This window comes from Centruroides vittatus, unplaced genomic scaffold, assembly GCF_030686945.1.
Source record: "Centruroides vittatus isolate TY-2023 unplaced genomic scaffold, ASM3068694v2 scaffold_386, whole genome shotgun sequence".
Lineage (NCBI taxonomy): Eukaryota > Metazoa > Arthropoda > Arachnida > Scorpiones > Buthidae > Centruroides > Centruroides vittatus.
Genome location: NW_027122706.1, coordinates 5,139,711 through 5,157,326, shown reverse-complemented (window position 1 = coordinate 5,157,326; position 17,616 = coordinate 5,139,711). Strand labels below are relative to the sequence as shown.

Below are 17,616 nucleotides of genomic sequence, written 5' to 3'. Positions count from 1 at the left end.
ACAAATGAAAGAACTAAATATTTTCCAATAGCAATATCAATGTCATTAAAAAAAAATAGTTTATTTAAGGAATTATTGAGTCATTGCAATCTTGGAATCTTTAAGAATAATTTTTGCATTTATTAATAACCATTAAACAGCTTTAAAATGCTATTCCACTGTCTTATAATAATAAATAAATTATTCTGTAGAAATAACATTTATATAATAAATTTAGGATCATTTCCTTAATCAATAATTACGATTTCTTCAGGTTAAGACAGATATAAGTGATCAAATTTTAAAAAATTTAAATACATGACTCTATATAAATTAAAATATAATAACTACAACAATTTTATTTTGTAAAATAATGAAATTTAATATACATGCTGACAACATAATTCACAACTAGATTATAGAAACTATCACCAAGGTTTTCAAATATTCTATATTGATTTAATAAGATAATGTTGCATCTATAAGCATTTGATCAATTTATTAACATTTGTCACCAGAGATAACTTGAAAGACATGAGCAATATATCTATTCACATTTCACATCACAAATTTTTCATCCAGTCATCAGATTTCATATATATTTTTATATATATATATATTTATTTATTTATTTGTTATAACAGCAATAATGCAAGTTTTCATTGTATAAGACCATATTTGGAAACCAAAGAACAAAAATAATAAAATTATAACAATAAAACACTAAATAAGATATCATACATATTATATATTTATATATATATACTTTTTTTTTCTTTCTAGCTTTATACATTTATTATTTCAACAAAAAATTTCAAAAGATATGAATTTTCAATGGAAGGAGTGATTTCTGTATATGCATGAATATTAATATATACATTATGTATATATATAGCAATATAATTTGCATATATATAAATATATATAGCACAAATTAGAAAAATATAAATATAACTCTTCACAAACAAAAACTATTTTAAAGATATTTTTACATTGTTTATTTTTTTAAACAACTTTTACATCTTCAATAATTTATTGTTTGAGTTTTTTAAAGTTTTATCTAAATTAACAGTTTTTATATGCTTTTTGAATTAAAAAAGTTAAAAGTAGTCAAATTTCCAGGTTTTAGTTACATATTTCATACATTTACTGGAAATAAATTCTGTTAAACAGTAATAAATTGATTGAAATTAGAAAAATGTATAGTCATCATAAATCAATATAACAAAACAGTGAATATCATAGTCATCCACAAAACTATTATCTTTGAAATCTTATATCTTAGATTTAATACAACTAGTAATTGTAAATACTTTTAACAGCAAATGAATTCATTGTTAAAACAGATTTCAAATTCTTTAAAATCACAGTTTTTTAAGCTGTATTAACAAAAAGATATGGAATCATATAAGAAATACAATAAAAATATAAAATATTAATAAAACTCAATATAGTATAATTAAAACATTTGCATATTTAAGATTTTTCTTTTTTGATTTTTCAATATACAACAAAATTTTCAACAATGTGATAATTTGTAAATAATATCTGACATACTCTTATATATCATTGTCATTTTTCATTAAAGAATTACTAAAAATTTTTTCATGAAACAATTTAAAATCCCTGATTATTTGGGAAAAAAAATGCTATTTCTAGCATTTTTATTGTGCTTCATTGGACTAAGGATTTATTAATTTACTATAAAAACAATAATGAATAAATGTTTCTAAAGAATTTCACGTTGAGTTGAACTTATGTTATATATGTATATAAATTCAGAAAATGTTTAACTTGTAATAAAGTCCAAAATAAACTATATAATACTTTTATTTTACTGAAGTTTACTTTCTTATATATTTTCTATAAAATTTAATTGTTTGAATAGAAAAGAAGTATTCTATCCAGCTAAGGCACTCCCAAACTTACAAAATGTTTTGTTATCCTGTAAACAAAATATAAAAGAAAATAAGAACTTTATATCAAGCACCACCTTTAGGATGAGCAAATTGTACGAGTACGCAGAATGTGGGTTCTGGTTTTTAAGTGTCTGTTCAAATCTGATTGCGTCACACCTCCGTAATTACAAGGATGACACAGATATTGTCGAATTCCTAAAATAAGAAATTTTGATTATTACTCATAAAATTATATTCAATTATTGTACAAAATAATTTATTTTACTTTACTTCTAAATATGACAATCATTAAATAACTATTCTTTTAGAATAAAATGTTTACAAATATTTCATTGAGTATATTATAATGATTTATTACAAAAAGTTTTTCACAAACTGAAGTGAACAAAAATATTTTATAGAATTTTAATATTTTCTTATTAATTGTTTTAATATACTTTTCTGAATTTTTGTTAAATTCTTTGAATATCAGATTTCTATGTCAAAGTTATAATAAAATCTACTAGGTGGTTTCAATAAGTAATGCCTTTTATTTTTTTAAGCTAAAGTTTTAATACATACAGAAAATACAGAATATACAAAATAAAATATGTGGATTAGGATACTTCTCAACATAGGAACCATTCAAGATTAAGCAATTGTGCCAGCGGTGCACCTGCTTGAAGATGCCTGTTCCTGGCCATACAACCATTTGTGAACAACCAATTTAATCTCCTCGTCAGAATAGAACCTCTCTCCAGGCAATTTTTCAGCCAGCATCTTCAAGCAAATGTGGCAGTTGCTTTGAATCATTTGATCAACAGCAGCAACTGTTTGAGGCAAAGGTGCACTTATTGCACCTTTCAACCTGTCAATCTAACCTGTGTTCATCAATCACACATTGATGACCATTTTTAAACATTTCACATCATCTATGGATGTTTGAATAGTCCATGCAATTGTCACTGTACACTTTCTGCATGAATTTGTTCGCATTTCTTGCTCCCTGCCCACAGAAAATGAATAACATTTCGCTGCTCTTGGAGCATGAACAATGATAGCATCTTTCCATTTGTCAGAAATGTTCGACAGATGACACAAGTGTTCCTATCGTGCAATAGTGTTCCAGAAATTCATACTTCATTTACTATATTCACATTTTTGCATACACATTAAAACATTTGTTTAAAAAAATAAAAGGCATTACTTATTGAAACAATCTCTTATATTAATTTTATACTTGTGAGAACTATGATGATGGCCTCTTTATTCCTAGACTTATTACATCATCTCAGACATAAGATTAGCCTCAGAACATTAATTTATTTTTCAAATATTATATTAATTATTTTTTTATAAATGATATACATTTTGTCTGATTATATTTTATAGCACAGCAGCTCAGTCTGGGGGTTATCATTTGAATCTAAAATTAATAAATTTTAAGTGAAATAATAGTAAATTAAATAAATAAAAATTAACAATGAAAATAAAATTGATTCCATATGAGGATTGCAATACACCCTCAGTATGATTTTTGATTCCTTTGAATATAATTGTGTTCTTGGTATTTTCATGAATCTTTCATCATTAATAAAATATTATAATTAAATCACACTTCCATAAAGACTTTCTGGAGATTAAGAGATAAGGATTATCTGTCACTGAAACAAGCTTTCTCCATATCAACTGTAAATAAGACAATTCTTGTCATATGACATTTAAAAAAAACTTTCAGGTCTTCTTGATCAAGATGTCAGAGTCAAATACTATAAATTATTAATAATCTAAGCTAAAACATATTTTAAGCAAATAATAGCTTGCAGATCCTTACTGGAGGTTTGATGAATGTATAATAAAACTATGATCCAATTAATTTCAAAATTCTAATTAAATTCATAAGTACTGTAGAAGTGAATGGGGCTGTCAGCACCTTTGTCTTTTGTATCCACCTGACACACAAAAACAACATCCCATCATGTTTTATCATGTGAAGAGCCATCATAATAAAAAGTAAAATGATTATAGGACCTTTTTTTTTTTAATGTGAAAAACTTGCTTCAAATTATAATTTCAGAACCTATAATCCAGCCTACCAAAGTTGGAAAGTATTTTAAATGCATAATCCATGAATTACAGGGAGAAAATTACAACAATTTTCAAAAAACTAATATCATAATCATAAAATTATGAAGTGATTTCTCATCCATCAATGTTTAGTAAGATAAGACCTGAAAATGATACTTTATATCAAGAACTGGCATAACAATCAAAAATGACTGAAAATGTTTACAATAATGAGCTTCAACAGATAATCAAATATGACAAGAAATGAATGTAACACTAAACTTGATATTTCTAAATTGAGTACATTTATATTACCAAACAATCTATCAGATATTCTATTGAGTTATTTTAAGGCTAGTAAATAATTAAATACAAGTCAATTTGGCTAGAGGTAAGCAGTTATGCTGCCATCTCATGGTAAATTTAATAATTTGAAATAAATTAATTTTGAACTGAGAGCCATAGAGGGCCATGAGTGCTAAATTGTCCCCAGTCAGCAACATGAGTTATCAATACGGTTACATCTAAATTAATTAGTAGTTCTGGAAGCAAAGATTGAATGGAGGTTCCAGGTAGTGTAACTGGCATTGCATCTGCATGATAAGCAGGAGTTGCAGTTTTGAGTCCAGCTCTGGGACAATTTTCTTCCAGAATATTCTAAATTAAAATTGATTTATTTCAAATTATTAAATTTACAATGAAATAAAAGCATAACAACCTACTTCTAGACAAACTGATTTGTATTTAATTATTTACTAGCCTTAAAACAGCTCAATGGATAATCCAGTGGATTATTTGGAAATACAAATAAATCAGGTTGTTGTTTATGTTATATATATTAATACATCTATTTATGTGTTGTGTATTTTCTAAATACATTCAAATGTTTTTAATTTAAACACTAAGTAATCTAAAAAATTTCAATTATCTATTTTTGAAAATTGAATTAATTTTCTGTAAGTTGCTAGTGTTTGTCTCTAATTCACATGATATTCCTTTCTATTTTTTTTATCCACTTCTTTAATTACTTCAATTTTTTAATCTAATGATAAAAATGCATGCATTTTATGCTTGGAAATCATAAAAATATGGCCAAAAAACTCTGCTAACTAGACATACATGCCATTTAAACTATAAAACATATAACAATATTTTCTACACTCTAGGAGTTTGGAAAACCCTAAAATACACATGTTTCATAGCTCAGCTGACTGCAATACTACTTACTATTTTTAAATTTCATTTCCTCAATAAGAGATATAACAACTTCAAATTATCCAAATTTATACTAAAAAATTCAATTATCTACTTTTTTAATGCAATTTAATTTAAATACAATTTAAACCTCAAGAGAAATACTAGCAAACATTATCCAATAATTTAAAATAATCAAATTCAATTGTATTTTATTATTGATGTTTTTATAATATGCATAAATTCTTAATTGTAAAATACATACCTTGATGCCTCATCATGTGAACCTTTAATTGACTATTAGTGCGGCTGCGATATTCACATGAAGGACATTTGTAAGGACGAATATCTGAAATTAATTAAATGATTATATCAATCAAATTGGTATTTTATTTGAAAAACATGACAATATTAAAGACTATAAAAAACACATTAAGATTTTGAAGATGCATTCAGAATGAAATACATGCATTATTTCTACACAGCAAAGGAAAAGATAATAACAATAAAACATAGAACTGTATCCTTTATTAGAGCTTCCAGTATATAAAAGAAAAGCAAAGAGTAAAGCACTTGTTTTTCTTAGATTAAAGATTATACAAGTTATTAAATATGGAATTGTAACTTTAAGACAAACGATTGCTGTATTAAATTGGGCTACTTTACTGCTACTATTAATAATTAAATTCTAAATAATTTGGTACTAGAGGTAGGTGTTAGATGCCATCTCTTATTAAATTAATATTTACTTGAATAATTTAGAATATTCTGGAAGAAAGGAATGGGACTGGAGCAAAACTGGAATCTGCAACTCATGCTTACTATGCAGATGTATTGCCAATTATGCTATCTGGACCTCAGTTTGATCTTCCCCTTCCAGAATATTCTAAATTATTTAAATAAATATTAATTTAATTATAATTATTAAATTTAATAAGATATGGCACCTAATGCCTACCTCTAGTACCAAATTACTTAGAATCTAATTATTAATAGTAGCAGTAAAGTAGCCAGATTTAGTAAGGCAATTATTTGGCTTATAATTAAAATATCAGGCTTTAAGATGTTTGTATATGAATTGTAACTTTATTAAAAGAAAAGAAACTAAAATTTTGTTTATCAATTTTGTAAAGATTCTTTAGATAACAAATGTTAGAGATGAATATGAAAACTTAAAATATTCAAATTAGAAAAGTTATTGTTTTGCTGATGCTATTCTATTGTTTTTATTACAACTTCATTAATTTATAAAAATAATTTTTATGTATCTAAATGATTAATGACTACTGTATTTTACATCATATAAAACACACAGTATGGGAATATTTTTTATATGCAAGAATACCCCCATTTCAACACAGAAGATTTATGAAAAAAAATAGTATTTAGTGTATTGAAGCCATCCTGCTCCTTCAGTACTCAACCCAAAATATTTTTTACTGTAATATCATTTTTAAAAAAAACAAAATTAGATCACACACTTTTATTTATCAGGGAAAAGAGGGGTTTAAAATAAGTCATTTACAATTAAAATATTCTATATGAATAAATGCATAAAATGCTTAGCCACAGCAAAAAATAAAAATTATAACAACTGTCTCACATGTCACTAAGATAGTGACATGTGAGACATTAACAACTGTCTCACACATCTTGTTATAGTGAGAAAATTTAGTAGTTTCAATGAACCATAGAGCAATGCCAATGGGAACACAAACTTCCCTTAGGGCCACCTACACCAGTACAGTCTATGGGAAAAAATGGAGAAAAGAGCAATCCACAAGCAGCATCTGATCTAGAATGGGCAGCTGCTAAATAGTTTCTGTTTCCAACATCAGGGGTGGTTGATATGTATCTAAAGCCAGGTGTTTATATAACTTAAGTATACATAGAAAACGAAAATGGTTGTTACATGTTCACATCATGATACCAGCTCTGATGTTTCCCTAGTTAACAAAATTCAAGTTCATATGTTAGACATAAGCTGGCATTTGAAAAATCTGCCTTGGTATCCATTGACCACCAGTGGTGAACAAAGCACTCCCCAAGCATGGCTACTGTATCACAAACACATTTGCCACTTCCATCACACATAAATGCATAACACACCATTCCAGCCAATATGCTTCAGTGGAGTTCAGTCACAAAACCACCAAGGCCAGAAAGATTAAGCCAATGGATGAAGTGAATGCAAGAAATGAACAAATTCATCACCTGTACCTATTACACCATTACAAAACTCTAAACAGACATGATAGCATACAGACATATGCTGCATGATAAATTTACATAAAAATACCCACTTGCAAAGAGATAATTATTAATCACAAAAGAACAAATATACACAACAATCTTATTCTAAAAACACTTGAACATATCAAATACAGCAATTGCACCAACAGGTAAATCAAACACACAGAAACATTAAATCACACAGAAAAAAGATCAGATATTCATTGACATTATCTGAACAGCAGTTACTCATGAAAATATACATAGCATAATATGTACCAATGGCAAAACTAACAGAGCAATTACAACTAGTAACACTACAGACACAGAATTAATTAACACACAAATTTATTTCAAGAAACACTCATTAAATAAACACATACCATGAATATCCAAAATACACACATCAAAACAAGTGGAGAAAACTCTACATTATATAAATATAGACATATTAGCAAAACACACTGAACCAGAATCAATACTTTCAGACATACATACATTAGACTATTTGGGTGCAGTCACTGTAGTTACATATCATGACTTAAACTACAATCAAACAAACACAGTTCAAAATGAATGTCTGGCCCTCTTCTTGTGACAGTTTAACATGTTACTTTTGCTTTCCAGATACCAAATTGATAAGGCTACCAGTAGCTGCATTAATTAGTAAGTAAAACTGGTGCAATAAATAATTTGAAGTGGTGAAAAAATTTAAAACTGGCAAAATGGTTGGCTATATTTTTAAATTTTCCAGAGCAACCTCTAAAAATACATCCAATAATCATTACAATTTTAGAAAACACAATGAAACACTGGAGAACAACACTACACCTCAGACTTCACAACACACATATTAAAACAAACCAAATACACATAAAGCAATGCATTTTTCAGGGAGACTCATCAAATCCACTTTTGTTGTGTTTGGCCTTAAATTCACTGTCCAATAGGTTAAACAATGCTAAATATGGATATGACTTCAAACACAACAGAACAACACATATTATCTCATGTATGATACATAGATGACATAAAATTCTATGCATTCACAAAAGCATAGCTAAATCATCTATCAGAAGTTATACACACTTACTCCAATGACAATTCAAATGGAGTTTGGTCTAGACCAGGGTTGTCCAACCTTTTTTCCTAATGGGCCAATTTAGAAATTTACGTATAATCAGTGGGCCACAAAGGTACTTTATATACATATATGCTTCTTAAAAGTTCAAAATGTGAATATCAAATTTTAATAATAAATTCTTTCTTACACGAAAAACCTTGACGATCCAGTGTTTTATATACAACTGCTAACGTTTTCAACCCCTTCGGGGTCTTCATCAGGCACAGCACAAAGGTAGTTTCAAATGCCCGTGAATGGAACCAAGAAACCAAAGCGAGTTCTATTCCAATTTTTGAAATCAAAGAAATTGGAAGATAAAAATGGAACATTATGCACGAGCTATTATCTATTATCTACGCCTGCGTACTATTTACGTTCACCGCTCTTTAAATTTAAAACAATTAATGCAATATTAAGTTATTTGTGGGTGTGGGATTCCCTCATAGCAAAATTTCCATGCTTGCGAGATGTTGATTGCATCCTTGTAGTTGATGCACGTGTTGTGCAAACCCGCTTTATATATCTCTAGGGTCTCCAGCGTTCTGAGTTGGTCTGTGTGTTGTGACATTCTGATTATATGGGCGTTTTTAGAGATATATAAAGCGGGTTTGCACAACACGTGCATCAACTACAAGGATGCAATCAACATCTCGCAAGCATGGAAATTTTGCTTGAGGGAATCCCACACCCACAAATAACTTAATATTGCATTAATTGTTTTAAATTTAAAGAGCAGTGAACGTAAATAGTACGCAGGCGTAGATAATAGATAATAGCTCGTGCATAATGTTCCATTTTTATCTTCCAATTTCTTTGATTTCAAAAATTGGAATAGAACTCGCTTTGGTTTCTTGGTTCCATTCACGGGCATTTGAAACTACCTTTGTGCTGTGCCTGATGAAGACCCCGAAGGGGTTGAAAACGTTAGCAGTTGTATATAAAAACACTGGATCGTCAAGGTTTTTCGTGTAAGAAAGAATTAAGTTTCATCCAGTCTACAGGAAGAAGTATAGTTGTTATATCAAGCTATGCCGGCTAAATCATACAAAAAATTGGTTTAATAACAAATACATATAATTACAAAAATACTATATTATTTGATTTGTTTTATAAAACGTGTCTTGTTCATAATTTAGACTTGATAAACACTAATGTTGTGTGTTTTTTTCCATTAAAGACACTTGGCAAGTTTTCTATCAGATATTATTCGTTCTCGTTGAATAATATCTATTATACATAATAAGGCAATAATAATAATACATAATAATACTTGGCAAGTTTTCTATCAGATATTATTCGTTCTCGTTGAATAATATTATTATACATAATATCTATATACTACTATATATAAGTCAACGAGAATGAATAATATCTGATAGAAAACTTGCCAAGTGTCTTTAATGGAAAAAACACACAACATTAGTGTTTATCAAGTCTAAACTATATTATTTATTGACAGTAATAAAAGAAATTATACTCACACAGAATAAAAATAAATTCAATGTGATTTTTGACATTGCCTTTCTTTATAATATTGTCAATATCTGCTTTTATGGTACTAGTATTAATTCTAAGAATCTTAGTTAAATGGGAATCACCTAACTTATTTCTTTCAGCAGTTTGATGTTTTTCATGCATGAAAACAATTGTTCATGACAGTATGTACTACTCCACTTTTCTAGAACCAATTATGTCATTATGACATCAAAGTGTATCCAGTGAAATGAGAATAATTTTTACGATATACTTTACCAAAAAAACACAGATGCTAAATCAAAATCATATGATATGTTATATGCCAGATGATTCTTCCCTACTTGCCACTTTGGGCCATAGGTTTGCCACCCCTGTCCTAGACTATACTAATTAAACTTATAATTACTTACATGAATAATAAAACAATTAATTAATATGATAATTAAACAATATGATTATTTATGAACAATCAAATATTCTTATAGTCATCACATCTCTATATAGACTTTATTAATTTTTTTGTATAAATAAATAAATAATACTCAATTAATTCTTTGATGAGCAAGTAAACAATTAAACTCATTAAAATAAATAAATCCATGTATATACAATTTAAAAAATCATCTATAAACTCCATACAGATTCTTATGTGAAATTCAAAAATAAATCAAAAGTGAAATAACAACAATTAACAAATGCAATCTATTTAACGATTTCATTAGTTCACTATTCAATTAAATCACATGCACATTTTATCATTCTATAAAGCATCAAAAGTTCCTGCTAGTTTTGGTGTTGCACAGAAATTATGAAGTATGTCTAGAAGTGATAGAATTTAAAAGTAATATTCTAAGTAAAATATCTACAGTAGAGAGTCGTTAATCTGAACCCCGGTAATTGAATCGCCGGTAATCAGAACAATTTTCAGTCGGACTGTGTCATGCTGAATCGAACGTTTTTGATACTAGATTTACTTCTAAAGTATAATTTTCATGTTTTTATATTCTTCAATATATTTATTTTGTTTGTACAAAATAAAGAAATAATTTTTAATGATACGATAGCCTTGATTATTATTATAAAAATTTTCGTTAGGCTTAAAATCAACAAAAATTCAACACAAGCGACACGCAACGGAGAAAAATTTGAACATTAGACAGGTTAATATATTTTTTCGTACATAATCGGTAATCCGAACAAATCACTAATCTGAACAACCCCAGTCCCCAATTGATTCCGATTAACGACTCTCTACTGTACTATACAAAGCTGAAAAACTGCTGGACTTCTGTCACGGTATGCCAAAAACGGCCTATAGGGGCACCCCTAGCTATTATTTAAATTAACAATATAAATTATTTTATATTTATTTTATATTTTTACAGTATAATATTCAGTATATTTTTATTTTTATTTCTAATAGGAATTCATTATTGTCACGGAATGCCTGGAGCACACATTAGAGGTCTACTGTGTGTATGTGTGGATTGGGGAATATATTTTGTATGTCCCAATGTCTGCATCGGGTCTTTCAACTGGTCAAGAAATAATAAGCAAATATGAAATTTGTAATGAAATGATTTTCACATATAAAATGTTTAGAATACATTTAGAAATACTGTATATTAATAAAAATAAAATAGTCTAAGATGACTTTTTAGTACTAACCAATAGCTTTAATAAAAAAATAAGCCTTTATATACAAAAATATTAAAAATGTAATAAAACTAATTTTGGGTTAGAAGATGTAATACAACAGAGTCTCTATAGTCCACAACATCCAGTAATGACATTCCACAGATGGTGTACAGTACATGAAATTTTCATGTTACCCCTTGTCAATGTATGTGACAGAGAGACTGATGTATAATACAAGTATACTGACAGTAACTAGTTGTTTAGTGGCACATGCAATTGACAAAACAGATACAATTGTGATTAATATGATAAAACAACCTGTGAACCAAGTGCATCTTTTACAGTACAGTATGTACAGTGCATACAAAATCAAGGAATCTGACAGTCTGCTGGTCTTATAATATTAGATTACAGAGACTCTACTGTATTTATAAATTTTATTATTTGAAAAAATTCATAAACTGTTCATCATTTATCATTTATGATCAAGTATATTTGAAAGTTTGACATCAAAATATTTTGACAAATAATATTAAATTAGAATACGATTTTTTTATTTTAATAAAATTTTAGTACGTTATTACTGTAAATGACATAAAATTAGTTTCGGATAATAAAATATCTATTTACTAATTTAATTTTATTTGATTATTATTATAAAAATAATCTTACTTTTATGAAAATCCATATGCCTTTTTAGATCTGAAGTTGAGCAGAATGTCTTGGAACAGTAATTACAGATGTAAGAATAATTTCCTTGAGTAGATGCCATTATCATATGGTTTTTATTTGATGTTGAATTAACAGTATCAGATCTAAAATTATTTTAAAAATAACGAAAATATTGTCATTTTATATAATAAACAATAATAAAAATTTTATCTATAAAATTTTTAAATAAAATATAAAGTACTTTTTAGATAAAAAAAAATTAAAACTTATTCAACTTTTCAAATTGAGCAATTTTTAAAGAAAGAAAATAAAGAATTCATATTTATAAAATTTATTTTTAAAGCTGCCAAAGTTCTGAAATAAAGCAAGCATATTGTAATTAATCCATTTCTATATAACTAGAAAGTTTACTTACATTTTAACAGGAGAAAATTCAAAACTTAATAGCAGAAAAAAGACACTATTATAATTATTTTTAAATTTTCATTAAAGAGAGCCTGGAGTAAACTTTAAGCTTTTTAGCTTTCTTGTAAGCTAAAGAATTTAAATTTTATAAAAAAAAAAAAAAAAATTCAAACTATTTCACATTATTGAATGCAACAATAGTAATCTACACCTAAGAGACCAGAGTGGTGCGGATGATCAAAAATGCCAGATTACTGGATATTTTGCTTTCTCAAAATTTGATAAGTTATATACGAGGCGTGTTTTTAAAGTAAGTACCGTTTTAATATAACGTCGTTGGAGCGCTGCAGTTGGCACTTAGTGCATGCGCACTGTGTATCTACATCTGTTGGGAAGCCACAAATGCAATTACGGAGCCAGTCGACTGTGTTTACTGTTATTTGTGTGTTATTGAAATGCCGCCGCTCATTGAGAATCCTGCCAACTGCGAAGTGTGTGCCGTTATTCGTTTTCTCAGTGCTAAAGGCTTGAAAGTGGCTGAAATTCATCACTAAATCAGTGAAGTTTATGGTGAAAGCGTTATGAGTAATGGAATGGTACGAAAATGGGTTAGGGCCTTTAGTAATGGCCGCACAAACATTCACGATGAGGAACGAAGTGGGCGACCTACAGTCATTATCGACGATTTGATTGAAAAAGTGGACTGTAGAGTGAAAGAGAACAGATGATTCACGATTTCATCTTTATCTAAAGAGTTTCCTGCAGTTTCAAGAAGTGTTCTCTCTGAAATTGTGACCGGACGATTAAATTATCAGAAGTTGTGTTCCCGTTGGGTGCCGAAAATGTTGACGGAGGAGCACAAAACCAAATGTTTGGCCAGTGCATTGACTTTTTTTGACGAGGGAGATGATTTTTTAAACCATATTGTTACAGGCGATGAAACGTGGGTAGCCTACGTTACACCGGAATCGAAGCAACAATCCATGGAATGGCGACATTCATCATCTCCAAGGAAATTCAAGTTCAAGCAAACAATTTCTGCTCAGAAAATCATGTGCACGGTGTTTTGGGACAGATACGGAGTGTTGCTTGTTGATTTTTTGCCTCATGGTGAAACGATCAATTCAGCTGCATACTGTGAGACTTTTAAAAAAACTGCGCCGTGCAGTACAAAACAAAAGGCGGGGCTTACTGAGCAAGGGTGTCGTTTTGCTCCACGATAATGCTCGTCCACATACGGCAAATCAAACTCAAGACCTAATCACATCATTTGGCTAGGAACAATTAGACCACCCTCCATACAGTCCCGACCTAGCGCCGAGTGACTATCATTTGTTTCTGCATTTGAAGAAGCATCTGGCAGGGCAGCGCCATAACAAACACAATGAAGTCAAAACGACCGTTCTGCAGTGGTTGTCTCATCAGGCGGCAACATTCTTTGAGGATGGAATACAAAAGCTGGTCCCACGATACGATAAGTGCCTCAATATTAATGGGAATTATGTAGAAAAGTAGTGTAAAATATGGGCTTTCACATAAATAAAAATTTTGTTAAAAATGTTTGCTTGTTTTTTTTATATTTCAAAACGGTACTTACTTTAAAAACACGCCTCGTACAATCTGAGCATTGCAGACATTGCTATACACTTTATTCCAGTGAATGTTTAACCAACACAAACAAGGTCATGTAACAAATGGAGTCATTTTTCTCAATCAAACTGCTCTTGATCCCATGGTTAACCTCCTGACATATAGCAGAAATGTGCACACCTGCACACCCACTTTCATCCTGGGTCTTTAGAGTACCATGTATCCAAAAAAATTCCAATTCATGGAATACTAGCATACTGGATTATCATCAGGAAATTCCAGATTATCATCTACTTTTCAGAGGGTACCAGATTACCAAACATTCTGGATTATTAGGTGCCAAATTAACAAACTTCTACTGTAAATGAAAAATCAATCATTTCTCATCAAATCTAGTTTACATCATAGAACATGAACAGATGATGAATGAGAGTGGAAAAAGCAGTTTGCACAATTGCACAATAAATTAATTTTGATTCTTTATTTATTTGTTCTGATAGGTCCATCTTTTTTTATTATAATAATGACATACTAAAATTTGTAAACCTCTTTCTACTTAGAAAGCACTAAAAACATCATTCTTATGTTTATTCTACTTAGATTTATATAATCAATATTTTACATGTAATAATTGAAAATGTTTAATTTTTGTGTTTTTAAAATATATTGAGTTATTGGTGATTGGCTGATAACCATAGCTCAGCTTTTGGTGCAAATGTATCTTTGAGTATTGGTTGATAATCCCTAAAATAAACAGAAAAATGAAAATATAAAGGTCCTGCAACCCAAAATTCAGGAATTATAAATGCATATTTCAAATGCAAAAGCATATTTTCAATGTTCTGCCTATTAAATATTTTCTTGCTTTCAAGAATTTTCTAGACTGTAATTAGACTAGCTACTGCATTGTTACATTGCTCAGCATATGCTCTTTATCTTTCTTCAAGAATTTTTTACTATTTTAAATATGATTTGAACAATCAAAATAACAAATATACTGTATATTAAACAACAGTTTTTTAAATTTTACATATATGAAAAAATTTTGTAATTGTAAAACTGAGGAAATAATTATGGAATCAAACAACTTAAATAATTAAATTTATACTTTGTTGCTCCACCTCAAGTTTTTACAACAGCCTTAATTTTTTCAAACATGGATTTCACTAATGAAAAAAAAATATTTACTATTAATAACTTTCCATCTTTCCTGAATAGCAGTCAAGAGATCTGATTTACATCATAAAGCTTTGTCCTGGACCAATTTCTTTAATTTCCACTACATGTTTTCTGTCAGGTTGGGATTTGGACTGTTTGCTGGCCAGTCTTTTGTGTTGATGTGCTGTTGGTAAAGAAAATTTTTAATAGTTTAAGCCCTATAACAAAATGTACTGTCATTTTGGAAAATAACATCACAAAACATATTTTCAATGGATGGAATAAGAAAGTTCTCCAATATCACTCTATACTTGGGCACTAACTACTGCTGTAATTATGGCCAGTTTGTGTAGTCCTTTACCTGACATGCAACCTCAAATAATAAGTGAGATAGGGAACTTTAGCATTTTCTTTAAGCAGTCTCCTTATAAGTTTCATTAGAACGATGCCAAACAAAATTTCCAGCATCATCTTCATGATCAATGCAAATTTCTAACTCATCACCAAATATCACCTATATCCAGTCATCCACAGTCTGCGATTGCTTTGCTTTGGCCCATTTTAAGCTTGTTTTCTTATGTTTTGTTGTTAATGCTGGTTTTAGTTTTGCTTTTGTATATGAAAATCCCATTTTTATCAAATGATTTCTCATTGTTCTGTCATAAATACTAACAACTGCTTCTTTCCATTTCCTATTCATTTCTTTTGTACATTTCCTATTTTCAAGACACATTGCTTTCAGTTTCCTATCCTGGTGCTTTCATGATTGACCAGTGTTTTCCTTTTATAATATTCCGAGTTTTTTTTTATACTTGTACCAAATTTTAGGTACAGATAACCCACATCTTTTACAATAAGCCTTGTTAAATTGCCTTGCTTAATGAGTTTTAGAATTCTTTCTACTGTTTTGATGAATAATTCCCTCTAGGCTCCATGATTTTGTTACATTAACAGAAGAGTAAATCATTTGAATGGCTACAAGCATTCACTTTATATTCAGACTTACTATTGATACACTGAACAATATAGCTAACAACATTTTAAATATTCTAAATATAAGATGATTCCATAATTTTTTCCTCTATGTGATGTTAAAAAAGTTTAGGTATTTAATTTTCATAATGTTATGTTGACTGTTTAAATTATTCTTGATGTAGCAAAATGTCTGATCATCATTATAAAATTATTTTGTATCAATTGCTCTTGTAACATGCTTAAAACACTAAAAAACATCCTCATAATGAAGTGATTCCATACTTTTTGCCAGGGATTGTGTAAAATATGAAAACATATTGTCTGTATGGCATATTTTAAGTATTTCTTACTAGGAAACTGAAAATTTATGCTCTAAATTTATAAAAAAACATAAATAATATTAATAAAAACAATAAAGTTCAGAACCTTCTCAATGGGTTCAGAATTATTTTAAAACTATGTAAAATATTTAGAAAATGTGTGATATGTGATACGTGTGATATATATGTTTTATGTGATAAAGTATTTACATTTTTGCAACAAACTGTACAAACTACATGGAAACTATTTGTAAATATTGCATTTATAGAAAAATTATCGGGCTGCAATTTCAAAAAATTGTAGATCTATAAATTACAACTGATGTCGCTTGTCTATCTGTGCGTTTGTCTGTCCTTCCTTAACCTTGAGACAGGTGTTAGATAGATGAAAGTCTAGACCAGATATGCTTAGGAGCAGGAGGTCCTGATTAACTATATATGAACTTCCAATACAAACTGGAAGTTATGTTACATCAATTCAAAATTTTTCCCTGAATGGAGTTAGATGGATGACCAGCACGACTCTATTGCTAACAGGAAAGCTATGAAGTACAGTACATGAGCAAGACACCATTAATGGAAATGAGAACATTATGACGAAAAGTTGCAGCCCAAGGCATTGTGACGATGTCACAATAAATAATCGCTTGTTAGAATTAGTTTGGTTTATTTGGTTAGGACAACACGACACGTGAGCAATATCCCAACAGGGTGCATCCCAAGAAGACTTTTATGGGAAGCTGGACTCTATTTAAAGTGTTACTAACATGAAAAAACCCCGGGAAACTCCAGCCCGTTTGCCAAGCCCAACCCCTGACTAACTAACTACCAGAGTTTGGTGGTTTTATGCATTCAGTTACTGGAGGGTGCTTATTAGAATTCAGAAAGT

At 29.1% G+C, this 17,616-nt stretch overlaps 1 protein-coding gene across 3 annotated transcripts in view; it reads right to left on the bottom strand.

Annotated features, from left to right (window-relative positions):
* Positions 1 to 312: 312 nt before the first annotated feature.
* LOC136988885 (zinc finger protein 845-like) overlaps positions 313 to 17,616 on the bottom strand; it is a 61,204-nt gene continuing 43,900 nt past the window's right edge. For all 3 annotated transcript variants that reach the window (XM_067286889.1, XM_067286888.1, XM_067286890.1), the window contains 3 exons: positions 12,280 to 12,422; positions 5,404 to 5,487; positions 313 to 2,093 (listed from right to left, as the gene is read on the bottom strand). In XM_067286889.1, the coding sequence (XP_067142990.1) occupies positions 1,975 to 2,093; positions 5,404 to 5,487; positions 12,280 to 12,422 (346 nt within the window). In that variant the 3' untranslated portion in view covers positions 313 to 1,974. The remainder of the gene's footprint in view (positions 2,094 to 5,403; positions 5,488 to 12,279; positions 12,423 to 17,616) is intronic.